The 15,876-nt window shown below is 49.1% G+C and overlaps 1 protein-coding gene across 1 annotated transcript in view; it reads right to left on the minus strand.

Annotated features, from left to right (window-relative positions):
- Positions 1-204: 204 nt before the first annotated feature.
- Positions 205-15,876, minus strand: part of LOC119382884 (Krueppel-like factor 3) — a 169,089-nt gene continuing 153,417 nt past the window's right edge. Inside the window, exons 7-8 of the mRNA XM_037650778.2 lie at positions 10,561-10,743; positions 205-7,511 (exon numbers count right to left, since the gene is read on the minus strand). Of these exons, the coding sequence (XP_037506706.1) occupies positions 10,571-10,743 (173 nt within the window). The 3' untranslated portion in view covers positions 205-7,511; positions 10,561-10,570. The remainder of the gene's footprint in view (positions 7,512-10,560; positions 10,744-15,876) is intronic.

Below are 15,876 nucleotides of genomic sequence, written 5' to 3' on the forward strand. Positions count from 1 at the left end.
CTGTGCTGTGTGTGCTCTTCTATGTCCTGTACCGAATTAGCGCTTGTCATTTTAGCATAACGGTTAATATATGTCCTTAATTCCGTAAAGGCAACGTCGTTCGTGGTGGCAACGTTCTTCCTGCCCAGTGGACCTGTACAAGCAGCGTAAAAGAGGTACCGCTGAGACTGTGTAAAAGAAAAAAAAAAGAGGGAAAGAAACTGCTTCTTCTTTGCACAATATTTATTGTAGGAAAAATAATATCCGCGTCGAGTTTTGCTCGAGGAATCACAGTGTGAGCAGAACCCTCAGGTGACGACATCCCATCTTCCATAGGCGAGGCACGCGATACAAGTCGCGGCGCGCTCTTCAACGGCAAAGTGCCCCGATAGCGCGCGCAAGGAACAACGGCCAAGGCACCCATTCAAAGTGGTGGCCGGGACGGCGACACCAAAGAGCGTTAGCTAGCCTGTAAAAAAAAAAAAATCTAACCTTTTTTTTTTTTTTTTACGGAATACCGGGCCGCCGGTTGTGTCAACGCCGTTGGGGACACCTTGCGTCGCCTTGTTCAATCACAACGCGTTAGAAACGTTTTGGTCCTTGGGTGTTGTGTTATATCTGTCGCCTTCGCAGAAACGTTTGAAGACTGTACGTTAATATGCTTATGCCGTCATTTCAGACCAACAGGTCAGCAGAATGCGGCTAACCAGCAAAAAGCTGAGTGTCCCGTGTACTTAATTACGCAGCAAAAGATGCCGCCACCAACGCTGACAGAAACGTCCTTATAAACCAGGCAGTCCGTAAACTACATCACGCTTAGGGAAAGGTTGGAACTCTCTATCGCAAGCATATCGCAGTCTCGTTTACGGAATAAGCAAACATCTGATGGCAGCAGCGCTGATAGCAACATCTTGCGTCCCTTTCATAAAACTATGTATTTTTCTTCTTTTTTAGAGTTAGTTGGACCCCGATGACTTCATTCCGCAGCAGCAATCAAGGACATTGTTCTTGCACTTTTACTTGTTCGTGGTCTGATTGAGCTCACCGTCAAGACGTGGCGCTGCCATCAACGTTCCGCGGCTTCGGTATTCCGTAAAAGTCAGAGCTAAAACTCCCACCAATGGCTACGCGGCAAGAAAAAAAAATACGTACAACCCAACCATCGAAAGGGGGGCGGGGACACGGCGAGACCACCAAACAACGTTCCGAGTGTGTTTTAAGCAAGGCTGGCCGCCTTCCGAAACGAACACGTGATTGAGCAACAAAAAGTTGTTTATGCCTCCCACAAGGAGACACTTGTCTTTTTGTTTTGTTCGGTATCGCGTAGAAAGAAAAAGAAGGCGGAACAGCTATAGGCTTTAAAAAAAGAAACAATGCATCCACGCCGGAAGTATCGCTGGGCGTGTTCGCCGGTCACTATCGTCTTGATTTCCGAGATTACGCACGTACATTATTACGTGCTCGTCAGCTCAGAACACGCTTAAAACATGTGTATGCGGTATGTATACATATATATATATATATTACGACCTTGGATTGTATCTACACTTCTCGTGACGTTTTCGGCGACACATTTCTCTGCGTCGACAACAGTTCATTGTAGGTGTGAGCACATAGATCGAGAGCAACAGAGCACTCGATGCTACAGAAGACATTCCAAAGTAACGCCGCCGCCGATAACAACCACTACTAGACGAACAGCGAAACAACAGTGTTAAATCCATTCACATATCTCGAGTACGCCTTCGGTGTGCACCCATACCGGACAAAAACAATCTGCGCAGAAGCGGTTGTGTCACGAAGGAGCGACGGTGTGGGCCTCCCGAAGTCGGGGAAAAATGGTAACAACCTCAGCAATAGACAGCTTGTACACGGAATTAAGCGAAGCAAGCACTAGGCCAGAGAAACGGCCCTGCTCGTGCGCAGTAGAGAAAGCCCACCCGAGTGTCCCTGCATGCGAAGGCACTACTCCAGCACAGCGGCGACGTAGAATGGAACCTCGCATGTATTATACTATTACAATTCCTTATACTGTTCCAAAGAAATACCGAAACGGGCACACAAACAAGAGCGCCGGTTGCGCCATACTGCAAGTTCATTCAGAATGTTGTACAACGTTCTTACGTCGCGTTAGTCTTTTCTACGGTGCAAGTTTGGAAACTTTACGTCGCATACAAGAGCACACAGCCGCACAACACAATCAGAGTTCCAAACAGCCTGCCCTATAAATGCTACAGAAGATGTTGCAGCCTTGAAGAAGACAGGTCCGCTTGTCGAAACGTCGGCTCCAACGACACCCCGTGTTCCTGAATTTTTCACCTCTTGGTCCAATACAACGTCACAAGATGACATGGAACCGCAAGTGACGCTGCTGTAGAGTTACTGTAATAGTGGACGATGTAGTGTCCCGTCCAGGGGCGTATCCAGGATATTACAATGTAGGGGGGTGAGGGCGGTTCGACCCCCGTACATGTATGTTCGTGCATATATACACATTCAAACTTTAAAAATTTAGGGGAAGGGGTTAAACAAATCGGACCCGCCGGGATACTCCCATGACACGTGCGCTAACGTTAGGCTGCTCCATCCAGATAAGGCGGTATCGATAATACGTACGTGTACGGTGCTCACGAATTCAAACGTGACATCAATATCCCTACAAGACGCCATCACCAAACTGCAATACTTCACATGGACAGCTTAAAACTCGTTAAAGAACCCGCGGTAATAATAATAATAACTGGGGTTTTACGTGCCAAAATAATGATATTTGATTATAAGGCACGCCGCGGTGGAGGGCTCCGGAAGTTTCGACCACCTGAGGTTTCTTTAACATGAAACTAAATCTAAGTACACGGGTCTCTAACATTTTCGCCTCCATCGAAGTGCGACAGCCGCGGCGGGGATCGGACTCGCGACCTTCGGGTCAGCAGCCGAGTATCGTAAAAGAACTCGTGGTGGTCAAGATAAACCCGGAATCCCCAGTACGGTGTACCTCATCATCGTATCACGGTTTTGGTGCGTAAGAACACCGAAATTATTAGGACGTTTAAAACTCTAGTTGCTCGACTTGAGCCCTAAAACTCGCTGCGGTGGCCCCGGAAAAAGCTAAAGCTTAAACAAATCGGTGTCGCTGTTATGGAAATACGGGCTACTACTGCAAAAGGATTGAATACTGGGCTAGCTAACGCATTTCGAAGGGCTTAAATCCACGAAAGCTGACGTAAAACAAGAGCAGAAGTTACGGAGCAGCACTCGAAAACCAAACTCGGGCACCGCGAATGTGTCTGTTTGCTCAACGTTGTGACAACTGTTCAGTCTGATCGATTCGAGGAGGTCACACGTCCACTAAACTTCCATCACACTAGCACTCGTTTAACAGATAGATAGATGCTCGAAATTCGCATCCGAGCCTTTTGTAAGCAACCCAATTGCTCTCTGCTACGCGAAGGAGCCAGGTCAAGACTACCATTGTCGTTACAATGGATTGGAGCAAGGATGTCGAGAACAGAGGAACAATGATGTTCAACATGAGATGAAACACACCGTATAGTCGGGGTTTCCCGGTGAATCTCCACCCCTTAAGTTCTCTTAACGAGCGCACAAAGCGCGGTGCACGAGACACGAGAAATAAACGCACAATGTTTCGATAGCCGGAGTGTTGTCTTCACCCTTGGAAGGTAGCGAAGAGAGACGACAACGTCAATACAGATGGCCAGTCGCCTTTGCTTTTTCTACGGTCTGCGCCTGGTTCAGAATCTTCCGCTGGCCCTCCGGACACACGGCCGCCAGCACGACCCCCCTCCCCCTCCCCCCGACTTTTCCTGATCCCGTCCGTTCTTTCTTTCTTTCCTGTGCTTCTGGGATATTTGGGTCCGGGACAGCCCATGAACATGTGGCGAAGGCGGCTGATCGGTTTTCGCATGTCCTGCATGTGCATCATGCAGGGCGTGCGTTTACTCCAACAATTTCGTTACTTCCGGTTACGAACGGGCTTGGAACGAGATAACTGCAAACGTGCCGAAGTTGGAATCGAATTGTGTTCGGAAGACCGCAAGGCGGCAAGAGACACCAGCGGTAGCTCGGTTTTCCACCAGGACCACGTGGTACTTTCTTATGATCTCTTGATTCCTTTAATCCCACACCTTACCACGAATAAATTCGACAACCACATTACGTTATTAGCCTTCGATGATTCTCTTTCACGAGTCATAACGTGCCACAGACAGCCGAAGGAAAAAATTTTAAAAAATCGAAGAAAGAGTAGCGTGGTGAACTGAACTATACTGAAAAGCGGAGACATCTGCATTTCTTGACCGTGTCCATAGCCCAAAGCCATTAATGACATTTTGCCCCTGATCACTTTAGACTGTTGTCCCGATTACCTTTTTAGCGCGGCTTGCTTGAAAGTGCTTTCTTTAAAAAAAAAAAAACAAAAAAAAAACATACGGACGCCCATTCCCTATTTTTGCTGTGTTCAGAATGGAATGTTGTGAATCATGGAGCAACCATCACAAAAGAGCATGTGGCTCAAAATGGACGAGGAATATCGTCCGTTCGCGAGAAATGAGAAGTGGCTATACAAAGCAGTTTTGAAGAATAAACTAGTGATGGCGGACACTGGCATTCAAACAATATACCCTCTAGCCGGGCTCTACAAATAGAAGAGGAAACTAATGCCTTCGTTAGATTTCAGACGGGAATCTCCTTACTATATGTGGCTAAGGCCACCCAATGACTAATAAAAAAGCGCCCAGAATCTGTAAGCACCGCAGAGGGTTGGGTTCGGAAAACATATTTTAATCGTACCTCGCGCGAAAGTTCAACTGAAAACCACGCTACTTTCGCAACAGGTTTCAGAAATGCGGGGCACGTATGGCAGCGCCGTGCGGCCGCATGTATGCTTTTGTGGCAAGAAAATTACCATCAGCAACCATACAATCCATGGAGCAGGGTTGAGAATCAATGCATAGCTCTCGCCTTTTGACGATGTCCCCACATCGTTCGCGCCAGCACTGCGTGAAGGCAGACCCTGCGCGTGCTGCAGATCTCGGAGGCTTCGATGCAGGCGCCTCGCGTGTCGGCTGGTCCCGATGCTATACCACTACAGGATTCGGCCCCGCGAAACGCCTCCATAGAATCTTGTTGCACAAGCAAGCTGTGAACAAGCTGTCAACCGCGTAGACTTCCGTAGACTCTCAACAACCGCACAGCAGCTGTCTTCAAATACAGTTTTCTTTTTTCTTCACGGCACCTTCAATCTACGAAGTAGCTTTCCAGTTTAATGCACCTATTCGAATTGTTCCTGCAAAATTTGCACAGCATGGTCTAATCAGGACACAACACGGATGGGCTACAGTGAAGCCGGACGCATGTTCTTCAAGCGCCAAACAACTAATACAGCGAACAGGCAAAGGTCGCGTTCAGACAACAGTCAGGTAGCCGCTTCCAGCAAAGTGCGAGGTGAGCATTTAGCAACCCGTCGCGAGCTTAAAGGTCCAGGTTCGACAGGCATGGAAACAACGAGACACGCAAAGGGCGATCTTTTCGATATCGAAAGTCAGGCCCCTGCGTCATCCACAAGTACGTCGGAGACCAGGGTTTGTACAATTAGAGAGGGCAACAGGCAGGCGGCATTAGTTGAGTACAGGAGGGCATTAGTAAGAACGGCGACGTCGCCAAGCTGAAGCCTGCACGGTGGTCGTGGCGAGTACAGCAAGCACTGAAGGCTGCGCCTTGATTGGACGGACGCTTGCTGGACACGGTGAACAACAGCGGGTGCATCACAGAGACTAAGTACTGCCGCTATACTGTAAGCACGCAGGAGGCTAGAACAGCGCATGCGCTCGCTTTACAGGCGCCTTCAACGCAAGTCACCGACGGAGGGTGGCCTTCTACCACACGGCAGTGACAACACGAATAAGGCCTGCGATTCCCAGCTGCACGGGCCGGTACTTGGAGAAACGAAAACAAACGCGAACGGGCGTTGGCCACCAGATATTCCGCAGAAAATGGCCGGTTCACCACGATGTCTTGCTTGCGCCAGAATGAAAGTGATGCAATCTTTTATGGATTCCGTAACGACAGGAAGCTGCAGCAGACTGCCTATGCTCAGTTACAACCTAAGAAAGAAATGCCACCTCCCCACAGAACCGCGTCTGCCCTTCACCCGTGAAAGACAGTCGTGCTAGATGGTTTCCGCTCTAACTGTAAATACTTTTTCTTGGCTAATGCAAATACTAGGCATACTGAAAGTTAAAGGTTCTTCGTTACTATCTAAAACATAGCGTTTGGCGGGAAGTGCTTGACGCCACGAAAACGAGTAAGCGCTATTGGATGAGCATTTATGCAAATTCCCTGTGGGAGGGAGAGCGATGGCTGTGGGCGGAGCTGACATTTTTTTTTTTTTTTAGGTTGTAACCGAGTATAGCACACCTGCTAGCTTCGCGCCAGCTAATACGCACGGAGTGGTTTCGCTGGCAGGCAGACAGCGCAACGTTAACGGTAGTGTGGTGGCCGGCGGTATGCGGAAGCACCCGCCTGTAGCGTCTGAATATGAAATGAACATGAACTTAATGATCTGGAGGCGCACTTCATGTCAGCCGTTACAGAATTTTTTGTCATATTCTGCAGTTGTGTTATAAACCATCTCGCACTGCCCGTCAGAGTTTGCGAATCAGTCCAAGGCCTGCAGTTTTAGCACACCACAGCGGTACAACCGTTTCACACAAATGGGGAGACAGACTCCCCCCCCCCTCCTCCCCCCCCCCCTCCAATCTGCTGGATCACAGCACCAATACAAACGGTCCGGTACCAAAGCGGACGTTCGCGTCACTGTGAGAGAAAAGGCCAGCCTTAGAGAACATCGCTCCATTTCGCCACACGTAATAACCTCGGACAGCGTCACACACCAGAACAAAATAGAACAAAAGGAAGGGCAAACGAAAAACCATCACTGTACGAAAAGAATGCTTGCGTGTCAGCACCGCGCGCTTTTTGTCAAGCCGACAACGCAGGCGTTAAGAAGTGTATGTGTGAAGTATGTATGCACAAAAAAGGTGTGTGTAATGTGTGTGTGTAATGCGCGCGCTCACATGCGCCGCCCGCTGATGGCCGAGGCGGTTCACGAGCGGCAGCAGAGAGTTCAGTCGGCGGGCACACACACACGCGCTCGAGCACTGTCTGGGCACCGAGGCGTCCCTTTGAGCACACTGACCACAGGCGTGTGGGGACATTAAAAAAAAAGAACAAAAGAAGTAGCAGTTCGTCAAAACGTCCAAGGCGGAGGCAGTCTCTGCCGCCCACTGAGGCCGCGATCGCCGGCGACTTCTTGTTCTCCTCCTCCTCGTGCTCTTCGTCCTATCATGTGTAATATACAAATGCTCGTGTGTATCTGGTGTGGGCAATATATTAGGAACGGCTCTCTTCTCTCGGCTGCGGAGGTAGGGGGCGCTGCCGGCAGCAGCGGCGGGTCCGGGCGCCAGGGAAGTTGAGCAAGTGGCGACAACGGCCTCCGCTGGAGCCGGCCAGTTCTGCGGCCAACAGAGAAAATACAAGTACGTTAGAGAGGGAGGACGCTCGAGTTACACACGTTCCGCGCACCACCGCCATACGCAGTGGAAAGATCAATAGCGCCAATCTGCCGCTCGGCGAAGCCACTCTGTCTCGGCTGACGCGGCTGCGGCGCGCACGCGCCTCCGCCCACGAGTTGTTTCGTGCCGATTGTGTAACTGCAGCACAACCCTGGCCAACAGACGTCCCCGCCCGTCCACATTTCGGCGCTAGTAAATAGAGACGTATGCGGAACCCACACGAAATCATAAATCAGGCAGCTGATATGTATTTATAACATTGGCGAGGCAAAAAAGAAAAAAAAAACGAAAAAAAGGGGGAGGGGTTTCAATGGCTCACCCCCCCCCCCCCCCGATGTTGAATTTTGCATGTATATACATGCACACACACAGCCACACGCACCTTTACCTATGTATCTATAAAGCTCAGGCTCTGACCGAAACGTTGAATAAATAAACGAAGTCTTTTGAAGTGTCACATTATATATATTATATATATATATATATATATATATATGTATGTCCCACTTTCGCACACCGTTTTTTCGAAAAAAAAAACATCGGCTTAGATTCGAGTAAATACGGTATATATATATATATATATATATATATATATATATATATATATATATATATATATATATATATATATATGTATATATATATATATTTTTTTTTTCGAAAAAACGGTGTGCGAAAGTGGGGGGGGGGGGGGGGGTCGGCTTAGATACGAGTACAATGAATAGGTTTTTTCTTTTCTGGCCTTGCGAATTTCGGGGTACGGCTTAGAATCGGGGCCGGCCTAGATTCGAGTAAATACGGTATATATAAATCGGCATGACTGAGGAGCTCCTCGCTCAAGAGATGTGAAGAAAGTTGCACACGAAATAAATAAAGCACTCACAACAGCCTGGCCTAGTAGCCGCTGCAGTCCCAGACTTAACCTCATTTTGTGAGATTTAACAAAGATATACGTTGACTACGGTTCCGTACGAGAACAGTGTTGCACTCAAATAGCACTTTGCCCCCTTTGGAGGGTCCTTTCTGTCCCACAGCAATCATCATCTGCTTGCGGGCAATCCTTTCCAGAAAAACTCGGCGCTCGCTACTTTCCTATCCGAGAATGCTACGTCATGGCGCGCACGCCTTTCGTGCCTTGAACGTATTGGGAGTGCGGCAGTAAAGCAGGGAAAGGCATGCAAGACAGATAATTATTGTTGCGGGACAAGAAGACGCCCCAAAGGGTGCATTTTTTTAAACAGCGAAAGCTGTTAACAGATCACAACGGCAGTGGGGTAATTGTCCGCCGCCGCCGGTGTCGCGCGAAATAAGAAAAAAAAAAGAAATAAAAAATATCCAGGATCGGATGGTATTTGAACCTGGGCCCTCTGCATGGCAATCGAGTATTCTACCACAGAGCCACGCTGCTAACTCCTTTGCAAAAAGACAGGCATCATGCCGGGCAAGGAATCGCGTTAAAATTTGTCATGTAGTGCGGTAGAAAAGTAAAATGACGACCAGGCGTCACACAATGCGAAGTGCGCACCGAGTACGCAGTTTAAAGCTTCCCACCCGCTACAAAGTGCTCAACCGTCATTCTTCATGGTCATCAGCCACAAACGCGTACCTCGCTTATCCGCAGAAAGACGAATAATGGCACAGTGGGTGCTTCCCTACACTCTCCTTTGACTCTCTTTTTACACATGTAAGAGTGACATGTGTCGCACTCCCTCTGGAGAGGCAAGTTGACGCTCTTTTGGAAAGTCGTGCGTTCCACGACTCTCCTAAAGAGTGTCAACGTGCCTCTCTAAAGGGAGTGCTCCACATTTGACTAGCACATCTATAAAAAGAGAGTCACAGTTCTTAGAGTGTATTTCACAAAAATTATAATTTGTGGCGAAGTGGATACCTTGCATGTGTACTTGTATTGGTTTCCCCAAGAGAGTTTAGCACGGGATCTAAAAAGGCCGCTCTTCCAGCTTTCGCTGTGACTGTGCTGCGCGATCCGCGCATTCCTGGCGTGTTTTATTAGTGCAATAGTTCCCCAGGAAGTATAAGAACACTTCAGAAGTGAGTAAAGAAGCTCTTCAATTCCTTCTATGCGAGTGTTAACTATAGTCCATCAAGCAAAAACGTCTTTACTGTAAGAACGGACATTATTCACGCTGCGCAACAGGTTGCCCAACATTTCTCCGCCAAATGCACGAAACGAAAACTAAGTGTTACTGCTGGCGCATTTCACAGTGGACGAACGACGAAAATGTTGAGAAGCGCGCTCGAAAAATTTATGTAGGAACACCTCTTCGTGTAAAATCAATTTTCACTAAATAAAGTTGTCTCTCTCTCTTCCCTATTCCTAACGATTAATTTGATCTTCAGCTAATTAATAATGCCCATAAAGCCCGGTTTCAGGAAGCCATAAGCATTACAGGAGGGAGGTACGTTATGATCAAATTGTTACTTTTCAGGACAGCACCCGTCCTCGTGTGTTCTTCCCTAGTCCGTGTATAAAGTAGCGCTGTTTTTTAGGTGGTTCCTTTTCAGTTTACCAAGTGGTACAATCACAGAAAGCTTCGTTGGCACCGGTCGTCGCTCTAACATGCACAGCGACGGCAGCATATACGTAGACGTGTCCAATTGTGATGTTATTTGAAAAAATAAGATAAAGGGGGGGGGGGTGATCTTGTTGTCTAGAGAAAACCGTCGCTGGGCCGTGGCTACTCCCCCGCATCTGCCGAAGAGCTGTTCTTGTCGGCATATCTGGGACCTCTCTATTTTCACGCGCCGATTCCGATCCTAATCACACTATACAGGCACAAAAAATCACGGATCGAAGACAATTAATTATCGAAGTAATTAATTCCCAATACCAACACCAACTGCCTAAATTCGAACACTGTACGCAGTATTCGGTAACACTGCGCACCGTGTTCTTGAATGTCGAGAGATACATAGCACCGAGGAAGGAGCAGTTGTATCCAACGTATTCGTAGAAACACTCTTGTCTCACCTGATGGATGTCAGTGCCGCTTCTGGTGCAGCGACAGGTGGTCGGAGCGCGAGAAGGAGCGCTGGCATTTGTCGCACTTGAATGGCTTCTGGCCCGTGTGCTTGCGGTAATGGCGCGTCAGCTCGTCCGACCGCGCGAACTTCCACGTGCAGCCCTCCCAGGTGCACATGTACGGCTTCTCGCCTGAAACGAAAAGAAGATTCGTCACCACGCGCGGCGGCGGCACTACACTGAGAGAAGTCACTTTGGTATATTGGCCGCGGTCCCCTTCGCCGCAGTTTCGAAGTTACGGGAAAACCATCGTCTGTGATGAAGTGTGGTGAGAATGTGTGAGAGAGTCCTTGATTTTAACTGATTCGCTTATTGTTGCTCTCGTGGCCCGCTGGAAGCTCCTGCGCGCAAGCACGCACACAGGGAGAGAGAGAGATTTGAACAGTACACACCGATGAAAGGGGCTTTATTACCAACGGATATGTGTGCAAGAAAGGTTCATTTGTAAATGTTTCCTGTCATGCGCAGTCGCGAGCACCTTTCTACACGCTAAACATTACCAGTTCTCTTAAAAAATGAAAAAAAAGAAAGAAACATGTTATACTGCTGCAAGATGTAAATGATGGTCATCACCACGGTTGTCAAAGTGATCACAATATCTATTCAATACATTTACGCACTGCTATCGAAACTGTTCATAAGACACCGAATAATCGAATGCGTACGCAACCAGGCGTTCAGCAGATGCTGGGTAGAAGCAGTCGTGCCCAGTGCGGCGAAATAAAGTTAGAACACATGTCCGCGAACACGCATCTGCGAGTTGCCGCATACCACGAGAAATACACACAAAAAAGTCCGCAAAGACCGCCTAAAACAACGCCTAAAGCGATTTTCGCAGGCGCGCAAGAAAACATGGACGTGTGTGTGTGTGTGTATGCGGGGGGGGGGGGGGGGTCGAGCCACTACGGCGTCATGGCGTTCATGGCATCCTCAGATACACGCACGCTGACACGTGCGTGTGGTCACCACGTGCGACGTTGAGAGAATGTTTTGCATAGTGCTCGTATAATAAGAAAAGGCACCCCAGGCTGCACGATTGCGGCACAGCGAACGCCCTGGGGCGGTGCGCACCATCTTCGTCGTCACGACTTACGGCACCCTCCCTGCGCTTACGCTAACGGCGTCCATGCGCGGGCGAGGGTGCAAGGTGCCCCACCGGAGCCCTCCGGGCAGCGCCATGCTGCACGGCCGATTACGAAGGCGCGCGCGGGACCGCTCAACTTGCACGAGCTGAAAGAACCGCTCGCGCGGTTGCGTTTCGCGCCCATCGGAAAAAGGGCCGGGGAGGGGAAACGCCAGCGGCGGCGGCTCGGATGCGCACTGCATGGATCGACGTCGTCGTCCTTGGTGCGCGCGGAAGCCTGCGGCGACCCACATCTGCGTGCGCGCGCGCGCAAACGAGCAGCGATGAGCGCTTTCCTCGTTTCCGAGAGCAGTCGTCTCTTCTCCCCCACACAGCCCCGCGCGCGCCCCAGCGCAGGAGTCGTGGCCAGCCGAAAGATTGGCGGCGGCTATCGAGCGCCCCGGGGTCGGCGCGGCGCGGCATCGCACCGAGCCGGCCCAGTCGTGTGTTTCGTGCGCGCCGATTCTATTTCGGTGCGCGGCGTATTCGATTTGCGAAACACGCCGCCGCACCACCACGAGAACGCTAGCTGCTGTACCGCGCGCGCGGCCAGCGTCCCATTTAGCCGGCTAGCTGACCACGCGAGGTCAGCACGACGGGCCCCCGCCGAGGCCCCGTGCGCGCGTGGTGCGCACGCCGCGCCTGCACTTCCGGACGCCCGACCTGCGCACTCACCTTCCTCCCGCCACGCTTTTATTCCATCCACCCCAATCTCGAGCAGCATGTACTGACCGCATGCGCGGATCGGTCCGCATTAGCGGTTTTCGTGCCGTTTTTAGAGGGCCAACGCGTTATGCCCCCCTCGCGGTTGCGCACTCTGCATCTGGAGCGATTGCAGATTCATTCCTCTGATTAAGGAGTCGTCCTTCTTAATTCTTTTTTTCTTTTTTTTTTTTTCAGGTTCTACTTCTTCGTCCTTTCCTACCCTCACGAGTCTGCAAGTAAACCACAGGGCACGAGTTCGTGCCCCGCCCCGCTTTCCGCTTCATTTTTTCCCCGGGCCCGTCTTCTTTAATGACGACAACGAACCGCAACAACGAAGCTTCGAGAATGAATTGCTTCGGGAGCACGGATGAATGCGTAATGCGGATAAAAAATGCAACGCGCGTCGAAGCCAGTTCTTGCGCGATCTATGAAAGGAATTCGGGTCCAGTGATTATATGAGGGACGATTCGCAACCGTTTTCCCGTATTTTCCTTTTTCAACTTATACGGCGGCAGGACGCACGAGATCGAAGTCCAGGCCGCGCAGGTCACGACAGCCATAGAGTAGGAAACTCTAAAACGACAGCGACAGACGTTTTCGAACGCTAGCCATCCTATTTTCTCTCCGGTGCAAGTGCACAGACGCGTTCCCATCATGGCGGTGTATGTCACTGGAGTGGCCAAGAGGTCGGCGCGCCACGGCATTTTGCCGACGAAAACATGCTTTCAGCAACAGTTGTATATAGAAACACAGACGCTCAAAGCCCCAAAAGAGCATATACTGTAAAACTGAGAGCTGGGCGAGTTGGTATGAATTCATGTTGAAACTTTTTTAGCGCGCACAAAAGACGGAGGACACAGAAAGAAAGCGCTCGTTTTGTACCTTCTTTCTGTGTCCTCCGTCTTTTGTGCGCGCTAAAAAAGTTTCAACATGAAGAGCATATACTGTCACACATTTTCGAACCTATAAAACGGCTTGTCCATGCTTCTTGTGTACGTAAAATGATGATGATTAGCGAGTACGAAAGTTGGGCAGCAATTAGCATATATATATGTGTGTGGTACTTTCATACTAGCGTTGTACTCTACGTCGACACGATCGTGTGGTAATGACAGAGAGCAAGATTTGCAGACATCCTGCACAGCAGTTCAGCTAAGTACGATGAACTTGTTCGTCAAAAAATAACAACAAACATACATGAGCTGCAGAATGCTGCACGAGTGGGGTTTAGCGAGTGCAACCTTACGCTGCTGCGTAACCAGTAAGGGAATGCTAGCCCAGGATCGAAAGATGGACCTTGTTTAAATTAGGGGCCGCTGAAGCACGCGTCGGAAGATTATATTGTCCATTTTCGCGATGATGCCATGGGTGCCGCCATGTCTGATCACGTGGTGACGCATCCATTGATTGCCTTAAACGCTCTCGTAACACACACACACACTCACACGCACGCACCACAAAGTTCTTACTGGACAACTTTTCGTAATCATAAGGGCATATTCCAGCCAATCGTAATGTATTACCCTTGTGTAGTACATGATGCCACCGCTAGCGGCCGGCCATTCAAAGGTAGAGAGTTCTTAATGGAGGAAAGCTTGGAAAATTACCCTCAAGAAGAACAAGAACAAAGCGCACGCCGCATACAGACAAATATTGCCAAACACAAGCGCTGAACGGGAACACTTTCTACATGAAGGTGTCATACCCGAAAACCTTGCTACATAGCATGCGCGCAACCACGAGGTCACAAATGCGCTGCACGAGAAGTCGGGCGTGTGTGTGTGCACGACAGCAATTGTGCCGATCATCATTTGCGTTACCAGCAGTTTGTCCGCCGCCGAGGCTATCCAGATGCCCCGCACCGGGAGCTCCGTGAACTCATCCGCGGACGGCCTTCGCAGCGCGGCTGCATGCACAAAAGCACACCGCAGCACACTGATGCAAGCGCCACCATCAACTGCAGTCTGTATTGGGTCAGCGGAGGTGCAGGTCTAACGGTCCGTAACTGAAGCCGTGGTTTTTGCTGCAGTATATATATCTATATATATATATATATATATATATATATATATATATATATATATATATATATATATATATATATATATATATATATATATATGTGTGTGTGTGTGTGTGTGTGTGTGTGTGTGTGTGTGTGTGTGTGTGTGTACAGAGATAGATAGATAGATAGATAGATAGATAGATAGATAGATAGATAGATAGATAGATAGATAGATAGATAGATAGATAGATAGATAGATAGATAGATAGATAGTGAAGAAGGTTCTCCGTGAGAACAGTAACAACGGAAGCTTTTATATCGACAGTTTCGGCCAGAGGCTCGCCTTCATCAGGAATAAGGGTACATGTTGCTTGCACTGATATTTATACAGTCTTGTACGAAAAACGAGAGAGGAAGAAACAGGAAAAAGAAAGAGAGAGAGAAAAAGGGGAAAAAGAAAAAGAAAAACATGAGGCGGAGAAATTTCCACGGGTCACTCCAGGAGTTTCTTGGGGTCACTGCGCTATGCAAGTGGCGTCGCCGGGTGGCGGTACCTTTAACGTAGACGACATGTACGAGTGGCCGGCAACGGGAAGGGTTGGTGTGTGCGGAAGTGCACGTCTAACGACTTACTCGCATACCGAGTGTTCCGTCTCACCACCTCTCTCTCTATATTTTTTTTCTTTTTTCAGGTGTCGGCGGCCTTGACAGGACGACAGTGGTGGGGCAATCGGTTGGGGACTTTCGTCTAATCTTCCTTCCCTCCCTTCGCATATTGTTCCTCAAAAGGGCGGCGCCCCGCGGCTCCAGCGGGGCGGCGCGGGCAGAAAAGGTTCTTTAAAGAGTTGGGATATTAACTCATTACTACGGTGACGTCTCGCTTCGAGGGGGACACCGCGCATTGCCGCAAGGAAAAGCAAACGGGCGTTTAATGTAAATACCAGTTTGTTCAGGAATTCAGCGTTCGGGGGCTCTTGGTTGTGTACGCGATGGCTGTTAGACATGTCAAGTTTAAAACCATTGGTCGGTTAATAAGATAGAGATGGAAATAGACGACAGTATAGTACTTCAGAGAGAACAGTGACAATAAAAGGTATTAAAAGATATTTCCAACTGTCCAGTCACCGTCGCAGTTACAGTGCCGCGAAATCTTCAGTTGTTATGTTTTTTTATTATTTTACAGTGCTTGAATTGCTGCAAGTGTACCCGGGTTCTCATTTATGCCTCTTTCGAGGGTGTTAAGCCGGTGTATGAGGTATGATTCGCGTTGTTCACGTTCCCGGTTTGATTTAAATCCTATTTCTAAGAGGATTCAGTTTTCTAGCTTTTTGAACAGCGTCATCGATTACATGTGGAGGGTATTTCTGTTTATCGAGCGTAAGTTTTAGCCTCTGTGAGCTCGTGTCAAAATCAGCGTCTATTGAGCAAATTC

The sequence above is a fragment of the Rhipicephalus sanguineus genome, chromosome 2 (genome assembly GCF_013339695.2).
Source record: "Rhipicephalus sanguineus isolate Rsan-2018 chromosome 2, BIME_Rsan_1.4, whole genome shotgun sequence".
Lineage (NCBI taxonomy): Eukaryota > Metazoa > Arthropoda > Arachnida > Ixodida > Ixodidae > Rhipicephalus > Rhipicephalus sanguineus.